The sequence below is a fragment of the Stigmatopora nigra genome, chromosome 5 (genome assembly GCF_051989575.1).
Source record: "Stigmatopora nigra isolate UIUO_SnigA chromosome 5, RoL_Snig_1.1, whole genome shotgun sequence".
In the NCBI taxonomy this organism is placed as follows: Eukaryota; Metazoa; Chordata; class Actinopteri; order Syngnathiformes; family Syngnathidae; genus Stigmatopora; species Stigmatopora nigra.
In genome coordinates this window covers 13153865-13170149 of record NC_135512.1, presented here as the reverse complement: position 1 = coordinate 13170149, position 16285 = coordinate 13153865, and the positions used below count along the sequence as shown (strand labels likewise).

The window sequence follows — 16285 nt, the reverse complement described above, 5'->3', positions numbered from 1 at the left end:
CAAGGCCTTCTCTGCTGGCCTAAGAAATATCTGAATCATATATTATATTTTGTCCATCAATACGTATTGATACTTAGGTTATTATTAATAATTTTTTTGTGTCGCAGCTGTAGCTGCAATAGAGGTTTTATACCTGTAGAATAGTTTTTGAGGGTTGGATTGATTCGTTGGAGACGCTACGAGAAAATGCACGGACCGCCACTGCTGTACATGTTACGTCAACTGAGAGGTATTTTTTAAATACACTTTCAAATTAATTCCTCCTCTCTGTTAAATAAAATAAATGTATTAAAAAAACAAAGGCAATTCCATGTCATGGGAGTATTAAATGTATCTCCCAAATCAAAAGGTACTGGCAGGCTTTTGAATTTTGCACATATTTGTCGCTGAAATGTGAAATAAATTGAGTTCTTCATTTTCACTGGTGGGTGTGAAGACATTTTAGCAAACAGCCGAGACAACAACTCTCATGTTACAGTAAAAAATCCGTGGGACCTTTTGCAGGACGAAAAAAAGAAAAAAAATGTAAGGTGGTGATAATTGTGTGCTTTTAATTGTCACAGGGTTTTTTTTTTTTTATAATAAGTGGTCTTTTTCTTGGGTCCTCATAATGGAAAATATGAAACCTGTACACATTTTACACACAAATCGCCAAATGATGGATATTTGCCACTTTATCTGAAGTATAGTCTGAGTAATCCCCTCTTCTAAAAAAAACACTGAGGCAGCATAGAAAAACAATCAAACATTCTTCATTTGAACCTTAAGCCATTTGTTTGCTGTTGTCTTTACCTGGAATGCGCAAAGAGACAAGCTGCTGAAAAGCTGCTGTTGTATTCGTGCACAGTTGATCTGTCGTCAGAACACAAATACACAAACACGCAAACAAACTCACAACTTCTAAAAAACAATCCCTTGCTTGAAAGCTTTTAACTCAGGGCATGTCTTGCCAAAACTATACATTCTGGATCCCATCCTGAGCGCACCTCACACAGTCACCACTACCCTCAGTAAAACATGATAAGCATCTGTTATTACACTGCAGGAGCCGTGGAGTCCCTGACGCCTCAGCTTGCCTCCCCGACTGACAGACTAGACTGTCTGGGCAGTTATTTTCAGGTCAAAACCTGCAGGCTGCATAATGTGTTTTTATGAAAAAAGCGACCCAGAGGGGAACAGAATGAACAAGGGGGATTGGGAGAACACCTTTAGACTCCATGCACACACTGCAAAATGTGGACAGTATTTTCTGAAAAGGTAACAAGGCTAAGTGGAATATTTATGTTAGGAATGTTTTGCATACCTGGCATACTTGTTGTTCCCACTACCCTTTTGAGGATAAGTGGTCCAGATGATGAATAAATACTTGCTCTGATATGCCCAGGAGAACCACACTATGCAGTCAAATTCAGCCTTTGTGAAGGTAGTGGCAGAACATCTGCTTTGTTGGCCCCCTTTTCACAATAGAAAGAAAACTGAAGCAAAAGGAAATGAACAGTGGACGGACTCTATATTTGCTATGGGTGTGTGTCTGCACCTGACCATGCATTGGAGCTTCGCAGCTGTTGGGTCTCCACTCCTGATGGCTGCCTTTTGTTTCCAATCTCTGTGTTTCTGGCTAGCCTTCTCCATCCTGGCTGTTTTATTGGCTTTTCTCTTTTCTGGGTGAGCTCCCCAACTAAATTTATGTGTTGGACACAAGCCTTTCTCAGGGTATAAATTAGGCTGATGATCCCTGTCAGTGAAGCTTTATGCAGGGGCTTGGAGCTTTCTATCCTAGAATCGCATTATATTGGAACATGGTCATTGATATTTTACAATGAGATAAAATTTACTTGAATGTCAAAGGTTGATGTGGCCGCTTGAATACGATATTTTGGCACTACAATTTTCACTGCATTTTCAAAGGCAGAAGAAACAAGCTGATCTAGAAAATGAAACCAAGTAGCACTTAATTAGAAGTCGCACCGTGCGATAATGGCTTTAAATATTAAATTTGGATTGGATTGGATAACTTTATTCATCCCGTATTTAGGAAATTTCATTGTCACTGTAGCAAGAGGGGGAGAATGTAGATACAGGAAAATACATTTTAGACATAAATAGATAGGTAATACATAAGTTAATAAATAAATACATAAATAAATATATAACTAAATAAGTGCGTTGCTGAAATATATGTATATATATAAATTTAAATACATACACATAGATGTACATGCATACATATGGTTGGTCTCAATATTCAGCCAATTTAAGACAAAAGAAAATAAATAAACTAAAATAGTCAATATTTGCATTTGGTTTTAATTGATACTTATCATATTCTCTATGAATTGTCTGCAATGGTTTTAGAGTAGAATAAAACTAAAGTTATATTTCATGATTTTATGTGTTTATGATATGATGTTACATGTTCTGCGTGTTGTGTTTCATTGAGGCAATCTGAATTCTACACCTGAAAGTATAATTTGAAAATAATTTGGTAAAAATGTCCTGCAGTGTAACACTACATGCAAACAGGATAGATCGTTATTGAGCGCATGAGAGACAAAATTAAATAAAAGAAACAAATCAAAACAATAAAAAATAAAACAATGTCTCATATAATGGTAATCTTTGAATGTTTATGTATTTATTTAAGCATGTTTATTTTAACATTGATTTATTTAAATGCGCTTTTAAATTTCTTCAATGAATTTAAAGATGTACTTATTTCACTTTTTAGCGATTTATCATGGCATGAAATAATTTTATCTATTGTTGCCCCATCAAACTTGGTAGTGAGCGGAGATTTTGTCTGCCGAGTAACAAACTGTTGCTCTTTTTGTGCTCTTCAACTTATGGAGAAAAGCTAGAGGATGTGTTCCAATAAGGAAACAATATTTGCTCAATATCTTGATCAGAGAGACCTGGGATGGCCCCAGGAATCCCAACATATCACTCCGTTTTGACCATCTGCTAAATTGAAAAAAAAATTCTTTACTAACTCACAAGTGCACTTATGCAGAACTTCCGCAATCACATCAGTGTTGGGAAACGAACATGACACTAACGCCGTCCCTCATTCCTGCTTTACCACTGAGTTTGATAGGTCAAATGAAAGTTTTCAATTTCACGCTGCACTTGAGGCCATTAGCCAAGGCTGGAAAAAGTGTCTAGAAAGACAAATTCGTTCCACATATCAGTGTGTTAACGTCAGTAGAATGTCTAAAGCTGGATTTTAAGTCATTCATGTAAATGAGGCGGTGTCCTTTGTCGATATCCCAAGCATGGCCAGCAGGAGATGGGGCCCTGATCCACTGGGAAAGAGATGGTCTATGAATAGCTTTGATTTGATGAACAAGACACACAATCCATTTTATATCTGTTCATAAACATCACACAATGAATTCCGCCCAGACAAGCGACACACAAAACCATGCAACCATACAAAAATATAGTAGAATGTGTACAGAAAAATCAGAGCCACTTTTGACAATCAGTGTCATGTGAGCCAATCAGGAACTCTCATTTTACACATTCACATTTTTATAGGTTGAGAACTCTGTTATTAAGAATAACATCATTTCTTGGCAATCCGTATAAACCACACAGCTTTTGGACAGCGGCAATTTATGCAAAGAAACCCATAGATTGGATAAAAATGGATACACGCCTCCTTTTATTCTCTCGGCTTTGCATAGGTGTTTCTTTACCCATTTCCCCTGGATTAGTCACATACGTAATGGTCCTTTTGACTGCAAATATATTTCATCTTGAATGATGACTACAACGACTTTGATGAGACTAGTTCCTTGTTCACTGCAATTTCTGTGAGATTTTGTCAGTACTGGGTTATACTACATCATTTTGCTACTTTTAAAGTCTGTAAAGTGCCAGTAAGAGGATAAGTTAAATTGTAGAGCAGAGGCTGACTGGGAAAGTGAGAGCAACCTCAGTTTATGGAGCCTCTAGAACTCCGACTGTCTCGCAGAAGACAGAGAATCGATCACAGAATTGGCTGATAACGAAGTGCAGGACATCCATTGTAAACATAATAAAAACAATAACAATTTGGGCTTTTAGGCTATTTTCAAATGTTTCAGCTGAGCCAAAAATACATTGGCATTGATTAAACCTGGGGTACTTTTGACAAAAATTGCCATTTTTAGATTAGTTCCAAAAGTTGAATTTATGTGTTCAGCTGCATATCTTTACATGCCAACGATATCTGGTATTCTGGCGCCTTGCAGTGGATGAACCTGGTAATTGCAAATCATTTCTGAATTGCACTGTAAAATTTGACAGGCGGCGCCACATTTCAAGCAAATGAGTACCAAGACAAAAACCCACACAGGCCCTGGGTAGAACATGCTCCAAATTCATTTTCTGAACCGCTTTATCCTGACAAGGGTCACAGGTGCTGGAGCCAATCCTAGCTGACTTTGGGCACGAGGCAGGTTTACACCTTGATTTGGTGGCCAGCCAATCGCAGGGCACGGGGAAACAACCATTAAAAAGTCAAGATTCAAATAGTGAAATTTTGTTAGAGCCTCACTACACACAAAAATATTTGTGGATGTCATATGAGAAATTGCTGTAAGTCAAATCAATGTTAATATTATTTAAGCTACCATGCATGTTTGGAAAACAAAATAGATTGAGTGTTGCTTGGGAGGCAAATGTTTTTGTTTTTTTAACGTGTTTTTCTAAAGGTTGATTAATATAGTTGTGCCATCAGAAACATGGGAATTTCAAAACTGAATCTGAAATGCAAAGTTTTAATTTTAAATACTTAACTTGAATAATAAAAAATAACTCTGAGTAATGTCATTTGTATTTTTCTTATTTGAATCAATGCATTGATAAATGAATATTGATCATTTTAATATTGATCAATGCATTGATAAATTAATATTGATCATTTTCAATAATAAGGGTGAAAATAATGAAATTTATACTAAATTGCAAATTAAACTGCTTTCATTTTTCACATTCAGGTCTGATGATACAAATTCAAATTGCTAAATTTATATTAAAATGTGTTGTGACATAAAGGTAGTTAGGAATTTTCTATAACAAATGCAAAGATGTCCTCTGGCCATTCACGTTTTTATTTATTCAGATATTCCCCTCATAAAAAAGTAAATGTCAAATATTAATATGGTACCACAGGCTTATGCACAATTACTAATACTAATTTTCTACATTCTAAAATAGTGAAGAAATTTTAACACAACTTTGAGGACATAACATCTTCTCCCTGGCTGCAGATTAGACACTGGCTTCCAAAATGAAGAGGTCTTTGGAGGTTTTTTTTTTTTTAATGCAGTCTGTACACCAGGAAAACAATAGATGGGAGCATCAAACTGGTTTTACATTTTTTCAAGCCTACAACCTAACTTTATCTCGATGATTTGTCTCAAGAACCAACCCATCGCTAACTTTTCTCCTCAATACTTAACATAAATATATCAATCACAAATTCATGTTAAGTTATATAGTGTATAAAAAGATAGGTTTTAAGTTAAATTGGTCCATTACTTGAAATGGTATCATAATAACTGTCATGTGCACCCAAAAAGGATTCCAAGGTCTGCATATGTGCATGAAGACAATGCAACTACCATAATAATCACTTACCCAAGTTTTGCTTAGTTGCATCCAGAACCAGTTTCGCAGTCCAGTTGTTATTAAAAACAGAAATGAGATGGGTATTTCCTGATATAAACTAAATTAAAAAGTTCATATTGGGAAGAAAATGAAACCAATTCCATTTTTAACCATTTGGATTTCACTCCACCTTTTGTCTAAGGATTCTTTTCTCCTCCTCAACAAAACTCTTGTCCGAAGTGGCTTGTCCCATATCTCGCTTCCGCTTCTCTTTTTGTTGGAAGCTCTCCACCCGACGTTTCTTGGATGACGTAGGGGACTTCTTGGATTCATCATCTAACAAGGAGATGAAAAAGTGGTGATAAAGTAGCAGCAATTGAAAATTGTTATTGTAATTAGTATTTGGGGAAAAAGGCAACAGAAATGAGAAAATCCTTCAAGATTAAATGGCAGATTTTTTATTTTCTACATAAGCAAACACATTATTAGTGTGATCATGAAAGTTTAGATTTTTCTTAGATTGGTTTGATATTATTAAAGAACAAAGATGAGAGAGACCAGAGGTCATTTACGGTATTAGTATTCCACAGATTGCTATAATAGTACAGTAACTACTACAAAGAATTAATGCTACAAGGCTTTGTTCACACTTCTAGTCTGTGATTTCCATATGCAACACACATCTGATTTTTTTTTATGCATTGTGAAAATTTACATATAACCCTACAGAAAGCACTTTCCCCTTCTTGATACAACACTGTGAAGCGATCGGGTTAAAAGAAAGCTGGCTCCAGCAGCATAAAATCTTTAAATCTACCATCGAAGCATGGCGGTAGAGACCTCCTGAAGAGACCACATTTACTTCTGTAAACACTGTGGCACGTGATGACCTCTTACAATGTGCATGCATGCGACACAATTCATCACATTTGTATTTGAGATTTAAACAGCTACAAATAGAAAGAAAAATGTACTTGATAAAGAATTTGAACTAGGCATTATGTCTTGTAGCCACATTTGACAGTCTAAATCACAGGTGTCAAAGTTGCGGCCCGGGGGCCAAATTTGGCCCGCCGCATCATTTTGTGTGGAAAGTAAATCATGAGTGCCGACTTTCTGTTTTCGGATAAAATTTAAACGATTATAGAAGTATATTAAATTTCCAGATTTTCCCCCCATTTAAATAAATTGTAATTTTGTGTTTTTAGTTCAAAAAATCATTTTGTAAAATCTATTAATTTAATTTTAAGAAAAAAGCTCAAATAAACATTGTTTTAGATCTATAAAAAACTGAATATTCAGGGCTTTTAGTCCAGTTCTTTTTCATACATGTATAAAAAAAAATCTAAATATGATATCTAAAATGGTCCGGCCCACGTGAAATCAAGTTGACGTTAGCGGACAGCGAACCAACCCGAGTCTGACACCCTTGCATTACACCATCAAGTTGCTCTAGATTTCATCATGTACTACTATTTTACCATGATGACACATTTTCCCTTCTATGCATACCAAAATAAAAACAAGTGTTACTGATCGAGTACCTGAATCAGGTTGTTGCTCCTCCGGAGGTAGAAACTGTGCTTTTCCTGCGTGAGCCTTTGGTGCATCTTCACCATTGTCCTCATACACATTAGACCACTTTATGGCCATGTCCATGCCTGGAGGTGGTCCCTTCTTCTTCTCTGGCTCTGCAGCATAACTTAGGGGAGGGGGCACGGCATTTGTCAGCCATGGTTTAAACTCCCTAGGTGCCTGAAAACAACAGGGGAAGGTATAATCAAATCTGAAGTAATGAAGTACATAGTTTGCTAAATCACATTTGGTATCTGGGCCTTTAGGATGAGGAAATTTCCATACATAAAGCACCTCTTAACTATCACATCGAAGAACCCAGCAACGCAATTGGAACATGCACAATGAAAGAACGCAATTGTGCGACGTGCATTATCTGGAAAAGTCAAGATTATGTTTCTGAAAACTAGATATTAAAGATAGTAAAGATTCCCATCTGATCTTACCTCCTCGGGAGGCTTCACCGTTAGGTTATCCCAGTCGATCTCCTTGTTCAGAGGATTGTAGAGAAACGCTGGTTTGGACACAGAATTAAAGAGATCGTCGGGCTTTGGTAAACGATTTTCGCCAGATTCTTGTTTGCTTCCTTGGGGAGAACATTTGTCTGTCTGCGATTCCTGGCGTTGATCCCTCCGGGGGTGCGAAGCCTCCTCGTCGCTACTGTCGCTCAAGTCGTCGTAGCTCGAAAAGAAACCTAAACAGCCCGTCTTCTTGTCGTCAGTCATTATGAATTAATAAATATTGTATCGTACACATTGATCATTTAAGATAAATCATAGACCTCGTTTGTTTTGGTAATATGTTCGATTACGTTCTCACAACCTTACTCCATTTTGAATCAGCCTCCAATACAGAAGTAAAGTGGTTTGTTAAAAATATGTCGTAAATACTGTCGCAAAGACATCATACCGTTGACCGTTTGTGCCGTTATCGCTTAAGTAGAAGGTATGGTACGAACGTTACGACGCCTATTAGTATTGTGGCACACTTGTGCACTTCGTATTTGAAAAATTGGTACGTTATATCATAATTTTAACGACAATGCACAGCTTTAACGGGAACGTTGACCCCTCCAAGATGGCTGCCCAGTAGGCGTAATGATTAACAGTCCAGTTATAACTCGCTGACGATCTTCATACCAATGGTACACATCATACTACCCGCCATACAAGGGGCGTTTAATTAAATAGGTTTGACTTCAGCGTGCAGACTACAACCTTTGTTGAGAAGATATTATAGAAAATACATGCACCTACACATTTTGACCGCCAGACGTCAGTCAAATCAAGCTAAAATGTTACAAAAGAAAGGCAAACATTAAAACCCCGGCGTTCACATTCAATTTGAACGAATTACAAATCTGTACAGTGAGATAGAAATGAATCTGCATTTATTTCGGATTTTTTTTTAATTAACAAGGTTTGCCCGTTTGTAGCAATCTTATCTGGTAGTTTAGTTGAAACAGCTGCAACCTTGCATGAAATGTTTCTCTAATGTTAGAACAGGGTGTTGAACAAGATGCAAGGATAAAAAAAAAATTAAACAGAGACAAAGGGCCACACCTTATGTCAGAAGCATTAGTTAATTAATTAATTCATTCATTCATTCATTTTAGCTTTATCCTCACAAGGGCCGTGGGGGTGCCGGAGCCTATCCTAGCTGACGAGGGGCCAGAGGCCCTGAATCAGTGGCCAGCCAATCGCAGGGCAAAAGAAGACAAACAACCATTCACGTTCACACCCATACCTAGGGGAAAATTTAGAGTATCCATTCAGATTATCATGCATGATTTTGGAATGTGGAAGGAGACCAGAGTACCCAGAGAAAACCCATGCAGGCCCAGAGAGAACATGCAAAATCCAAACAGGTGGACTGACCTGGATTTGAACCCAAGACTCCAGAGGCCGCCTCGTTTGAAGCAGCATAAAATAATCCAGTCTTCCATATTAAGTTTTAAATATTAGTTATTGTTTGTTTATAATGTACATTGATACATTTGGTGTTGAAACAAGGCATAGAGCCACAGCATACACACAATATGATAAGAAGCATAAAGCCACCTGCGGCTCGAGAGCCACACGTTCGCCTGATTGTGTCAGAAGGTCAAGAGGATTGATGGGGATCGCTGCCTTTGGCCCTGTTCACAGGTCAATTGCTTGCCTGACAAAGCGTAGCATCGAGGAAACATAAATCATACATTTACCATAAATAGCTACTACTCATGTTCCATTCCTCTGTCTTATCTCTTTCCATCCCCTCCCTTCAGGTTCTGTAACAGAATGCTTCAAATACACCCTTAATATTTTAGAGGTTAGCTGCACAAAGGCACGACTGCTGTGCCTCAAGATTTACAGGAAGTCCAGTCTGAACAAATCCTCAAGGTGTGACAGCCTTTTTGGCAAAATATTTGTCGTTTTTGCTCTGGGGCTAAGGATTAGATCTCTCCATTGGAACATTACCTTTTTAGAATTGATTGTTTCCCTTCTTTCTCTATTTCCTCGCTGACCTTTCTAACATTTTAGATTAACAAATTGTGACCTCATGCTACAATATTTTATAACCAGTAATCTAAGACCACAATGTTGAATTTAAAATAGAAAATAAAAATGCACTGATAGTTTGGCTTCTCTTTTCAATTTACACATGCCAATCATGTTGTGACAAATTCCTCATGGAGGTGAAAAACCAAACTTCTCAACGTCTCTATTGACTTCGGCCATTCATAATTTCTTGATTTTTTTTTAAATTCTACACCGTTTAAATTGCCTGTGTAGTGTTCTACATTAATTAATTCTCTATAATTTTCTGGGAATTAATCCCAATCATTTCATGCAGATTAACTCTTATCAGAATGAATGATCAAGAAGATTATGATATAAGGAACAACTTCAGGAGTAATTTACAAATACTTAATTTGTCGCCTCTAAAAATTATGTGAGGATGGACCAAAAAAAGGAGGAATTGACTTTTTTTCTTTAATAAAAAATAAAAAATAACCTATTCATACATTTTACAAATGCAAAATGAAGAGCAGTTGAAATCAAATCTACTTTAATGAATTATTCACTTTTAGGATGGTTATCAAATACTTCATTATATGTCATTATGACCTTAAAATGTACTTTCAATGCTATAAGTAAAAGTAAATATGCCTTCTCCCAAGTAAATATAGCGTTTAACAGGAGAAATAGCCTCCTTCTTCCAGCCCTCGGTTCTTATCTTTGTCTTTGCATCCAATCCCACGTAGGACTAATCAAAACATAATTGTAAAAAAACCAAATCCCTTTGGTTGGGGGAATGTTATTGCAAATATGCTTAATATTAAGCAGTCTGTCAAAGTACTGCAGTGGTGTCAGCAACTCCTCTGTGCCACTAATGTGACCCTGAAGTTCAATTAATGTGGAGGATTGACATGCTAGAGCTGAACCAGTGACCTTAAAATAGTTTATGGGGAAAACAGACTTGTGTCAAGATAATTATCTATACTCAGTAGACAATGTATGTGAATATTTACCTACTGTCCACAAATACATTTTCACCCAATAACCCCAAACAGATCACAAAAGACAACATTGACACTCACTGTCACTATTTCTTTATTATTCTGGTCATGGTCTGCAGTGGTAATTAACGCTCCAATACTTTCTCTCCATGACATTTATAACAATATATTATAGATTCAAATGAGAACAAATCATTCACTATTCTAGTGGGTTTTGTCAGTGTAAGTGTAAGGTACAAAAGAGGTTAACGCATCATCTTCACAGTTCTGGGGTCCTGGGTTCAAATTTGGATTTAAATCTGTGTGGTGTTTGCATGATCTTCCCTGGCTTGCGTGGGTTTTCTATGTGTACTCCTGCTTCCTACCATTTCCCAAAAAAATATGGTGGGTAGGCTGGTTGAACACTTCAAATTGCCCTTGGGTAATATACTTTTTTTTTTTTTTTTAATTAAAAAGTATATTTGTGACCCAGCAGATTTGATCACTTTTTCTGTTAACCCATAATAAAGTCATAAAATAACCAAACTTCATGAATGTTTTTTTTTTTTTGTGACAAAGAAGTATTGGTTCCAATCACTCTATCAGAGAAAAATCAGAGTTGTAGAAATAACTGGAAACTCAAAAGATGCATGACATTGTTCTTCCCAAGTGTATGTAAACTTTTGACCACAACTGCATGTTTAGTGGGCCCTGGGTGACTCCATATCTAATCTCCTCTGCTCATCAACAAGTTCAACTCCTTCCATTTTAGCTTGGCCACCGATGACTAACTTCCGTATCTTAGATGAATGGGTCTAGACCAGGATGAAAAGTATTTTCAAAACTGCTTTCTGCTGCCAAAATATAAAAAGCAATTTAGTAGTCAGTAACTCACTGACTCTCCGTGAGAATAATCCTGTAATTGAATTTTGGTCTATGCACACTTGACTGTCTGGTAAAAAAAAAAAGAAAAAGAAAAACCCACAAAAAAACCCTTCAACTTTAATAATGGACATCATTATAGAAAACAAACAACCTTTCATAGATAGACTCTTATCCATAAGTTCCCTCTAATTGACTGACCCGCATTTCAGGTTGTATCATGTCTCCTGTTGAACGTTAGGTGAGATGATCAACCACTAGGACAAGCAGCACGGAAGATAAATAACTGAATGAATACTGAGCAAAATACAACGTTGATAAAACATTGTAGATAAACTTGGCCTAAACACAATACATTGGAATTGAGATCCATTAATAAAGCAGTTAATGATATTAGCAAGCTGAATCATGCATTACCTGGATTTTATCAATAACATCTAAATGGCATGAATGAAATATTTTATTAATCACAGTTGATTACCTGCATACCATTTGTTGCCTTCGAGCAACTTGACTCATGCGGGAGAGTGCTTTCATCCCAACCCAAAGATTGTGGGTAAAAACCACAATTCTCCCCATGACAACGTCAGACAATATCTTTGCGTAAGTCTTACGCAAAGATATTGTCTTACGCCGTAAGACATCAAATCTTCATATACTGTTGAGGCCATTTCATCTGTTTTTTTTCTTCTTTCCATTACTACATCTTCTATTTTTCATACTACAAATGAGGTAAACCTGTGCTGTAAAGGAGGGGTCGGGAACCTTTTTGTCATAGACAGTCATAAACAATTCTCATTTTCAAATATCATTCATTGAGAGCCATACTCAGAATTTTAAATTATAATTATATTAAAATGTGTTTTAGTCATTTCACCACTTTAAATGTAAAAAAAAAGTCTCTGAATTCTTTGGTCATTTTTTTTTTTTGGTAAAAACAAGATCAGGGTTATAAATTAAAAAGCATCCAAATAAAATCAAACAAGTAGACTTTTAGGCCTCTGCTAGCCGGAGACTGGAAATTTCTCATTGTTTTTGACAAACGGCACTTTTCGGATTTTCGGAATTTTAAATTATAATTATATTAAAATGTGTTTTAGTCATTTCACCACTTTAAATGTAAAAAAAGTCTCTGAATTCTTTTGTCAAAATTTTTAGGCTGTTGCCACTCAATGAGTATCAATGAGAGTATGCATGCAGAAGAGTCTAATAAAGAGAAAATATGATTAAAAAGGTGCAAGAGGTAGTGTCGGCGCCACAGTGCCTCGGTGACGCTCCTATTGGTGCGTTTGGGACTCAGATCTCTCATTAGTAGTTTTCTTATTTTACCTAACAGGTTAGCGGAGAGCCATATGCACCCATCAAACAAACCTCATATGGCTCCCAAGCAATAGGTTCCATCCCCTTGCTGGAAAAAAGAACAACTCAAAACTGCAATAAATATCCATTAAATCAACATCTGTGATAACAACCTCTTCTACAGTATGCCAGTGATTTAATTTATTTACAATGTAATGCGGAAAGTTTGTCTGGCTATGGTTAACCCAATCAATCTGATGACTTGCCTCCAACGTGTTTTTTCTTCTGTTATGCAATGCTGAGTACGGTTATGTTTTATGAAGATAAAGTAAACTAACTTCACTTTGATTTTGTTATGTGCTCTTTCTCTTTTACGGCCTCACCTTCTGCTGTAGGCCGCCTGTGTGATAGCGTGTGTATGAAAAGGATTGGGGGGTGCATTTCACACCTTCAGGGCAGCTTGGTGGGGGGTTGGCAGCAGCTTGATGAGCTGTGTGCACCTGGCTTACCCCCAACTTCTTTGCTACAGACATGGTTTAATGATCAAAGAGGTAATCCTTCCTTCCTCTTGTCCCGTCACCTCCTAATACCTTATCTCTCCCGCTTCCCAAAGGTTTGTCTGCTTCTTCAACACTCCATAAAACCCACCTTCTGCTCACACATATTCTCAAGCTACCTGCTTCATTCGATGCCCATGGTGAACCCTGAAGGTCTCACTGTGGGATTTTCCTGACTCATTAGCCCTGCTCATTGAAGTGAAGCCGTCTACAGATTCCTTGCAGCCATGCTCATCAGCCTAGTCAGTTGTCTAGCTGTGCGGTTATAAATCCAATCGTCAGAACCCGCTGTGGCTTTGTTTAGTGCTGGATGAGATGAGCAAGAGGGGGCCAGGTGGGAGGATGAAGAAGTACAATCTGGCTCTGATGCAGTCGTACGTGTACTGCGGCAGGACAGCACCACACCCTAAAGCAGTGCAGCGTGTTTAACGCATCTTAACAGTGTAGTTACAGGAGTGTTAACGCCTGTCAGTTATATGGATGTTCATCTCTGTGGTGAACATCTCTTTGACCCAAGGTCTGATGTGTGAATCCTCTCTTGTTGACCTTTGTGGCAAAATAAAAAGGAGTGAACACCATGGAAAACACAACTTCGTTAACAATGTACCCAAAGGATTTACCAGGCTGACCCAGTGTTGAAGTACAGTGCGTACTTGTATGGGGGAAAGGTTGAAAAGCTTGCTATTTAGCATCATTTCCTTTTGCATGCATCTGCAGCTGCATTTATTCTTCAGAACAATGCACCTTGATTATCTTTTACAAACAGTATATAAAGACAGCAATTGAACATTGCATTACCGCCCAATTTGACACGATAACTATTTGTTTATATATGAGCTAGACTGGACTCAAAAACCATGTGTGTCCTTATTGCATTGTGTGCAAGACCCTATAAAAAACACATAAAATAAACTGGATTATATACCATGAGGTTCAAGTAGAGGAAAGTAGCAAAGCCTAATGTTTTCTGGAAAGGGGTTAGGGTTGTCTGCAAGTGAGTGTTAGAACTTGCTCCTATATACTAATTATACTCTAATTTTCCAAATAAAAATAGGCGTAACCATTATCTATTTATCATACATACACATACACATTTGGTGCCCATGATACTTCAATTGTAGTAGGGCCTCAAATGAGTTGATTTTCTTGGAAAAAAAGTTCACTTTGTCCAGGACATGTGAAGTTCCGATTGTATCCATGCAATAGAGGAGGGTTCAGAAAACCTTACCCCTATCAAATTATGATAATGAAGTATAATGAATAATTTTAGCAATGGGTCATACATGAGTTGGGAAGAAATCCTTGTGGGATTTCCCAGATCTAACATTGGACTATATGATGATGCAAAATTTAATGGGTTCTTTCAAGTTCATGAATTTTATCGACTTCATCATGTTTCATACTAGAAACAACCAACTATTTGTTTCCAGATTTTTTTTGACTGCATAGTCACTCTGTAAGTCAAAAGGGTATATGCATACAATTCTCCTAAATGTCAAAGTAAGTACAGATCTGAGCCAAAATTTTAAATAATAAGACTGACAACAACCTGACAATGTTGGGTAGTTATTTAAGTAACTTTAGTGTTTATTGAAACAAACTGTTTTTTCTGTTATTTCTCTATTTCTACTGGAATTGCCGGTCAGATGTTTGCTGGATATCTGTTTAAGTTTACAAACCAGAGGGATACGTGAATTTTACAAACTAACATTTGTGACAGAAGATCAAGACAAGTTTCCTTGTCTCATTGTTTAAAAAATATATACATAGAGCAACACAGCCACCAGGGAAGTGGAATCTATCCATCCATTTCGAGCTCATCTCGATTCATGTGTTGCACAAGGAAACGTTACAGTTAGAAAGCACTGGCAGAAGGGAAGGTGAAGTCATTTTTGTCTTCGAATAAAACAATCCTGTCAAAAAACATCTTGTTATGTTTAACTTTTTGTCCTCCTTTTTTGAGTTCTGAAAGGAGTCATTGTGCAACTCAAAGAACAGACTACAAAGTCCATGTTGGCCACTTCGGGACTGTCTTGTTCTCTTTAAAGTGAAATAGTTTGTCTTATTTCTTAGTTACTCAATTCTATTTATCTGGTAAATGATTAAGCTGACTTTTGTATTTATGTTTTTATTGACTGCATAAGGTTGGTGTACTTTGGGGATTTGGTTAAAGAAAAATATGGGAAAAAAATTGAAAAACACAATTTTAAAATTTTGAGATCATTTTATAATATCAAGCTGAAAGTTATTTATTTAAATGTGTAGTTTTTGTAGAACAAAAGATCTCTCCCTCTTCCAAATTTTTACATTAAATTGAACAGATTATGTTATTTTGGGAACATTTATTATGTCATTGTTATTATATAATTCCAGTTGACATAACCAGTGTCCTGGCCAGCTCACTGTTTGGGTTTCCATCAAGTTCAAAGGTGCAGTCAGCTTAAAACTGTCTGGAAGTTTCAATGATGACCTGAAGTCTGTTGCCGATTTTTTTGCAGTAAGTATGACCGTGCATATTAGAAAAGACACATTATCGAATAAAGTCATTAAAAATTTTGATTCTGTGCTCCAATTATCCACCACTACATACATACAAGTACAACAAACACAACAATGAATTTCCGTTCTTGTGAAATTAAAAACAATGATTTAAACCTCTCCTTCTTTCTGTCCCTCTCTATATACATTCAATCATTCATCATCAATCATACTTCATAACCACAAGTAAACTATCACAGTGCTTAGACAATTGGAAACCCATTGACAATGAAATACAAGGAATATGGGACTTTTTTTTTACTTCAATGGCAGCATAATGCATACCTGAGATTTTTTTGCTAGGCAAAATCTCTTAATGTGGCCCAGTGGACGAGTGTTGGGCGAGTCGGCCCCACAG

General features: G+C 36.8%; 1 protein-coding gene across 1 annotated transcript; it reads right to left on the bottom strand.

The window, feature by feature from the left end:
• Window positions 1-5077: 5077 nt before the first annotated feature.
• Window positions 5078-8180, bottom strand: c5h1orf52 (chromosome 5 C1orf52 homolog). The gene is made up of 3 exons (XM_077717080.1): window positions 7617-8180; window positions 7140-7350; window positions 5078-5931 (listed from the first exon to the last, which is right to left on the bottom strand). The coding sequence occupies exons 1-3, from the start codon at window positions 7893-7895 to the stop codon at window positions 5777-5779; spliced, it is 645 nt and encodes a 214-aa protein (XP_077573206.1). The 5' UTR covers window positions 7896-8180; the 3' UTR covers window positions 5078-5776.
• Window positions 8181-16285: the final 8105 nt, after the last annotated feature.

Bases quoted from the DNA above. Each gene is read 5' to 3' on its own strand.
- c5h1orf52 (XM_077717080.1), bottom strand. From the start codon at position 7,895: ATGACTGACGACAAGAAGACGGGCTGTTTAGGTTTCTTTTCGAGCTAC. The intron at 7,351-7,616 runs GTAAGATCAGAT...TGTTGTTTTCAG, and splicing joins CGGTGAAGCCTCCCGAGGAG to GCACCTAGGGAGTTTAAACC. The intron at 5,932-7,139 runs GTACTCGATCAG...TCTCCTTGTTAG, and splicing joins GGAGCAACAACCTGATTCAG to ATGATGAATCCAAGAAGTCC.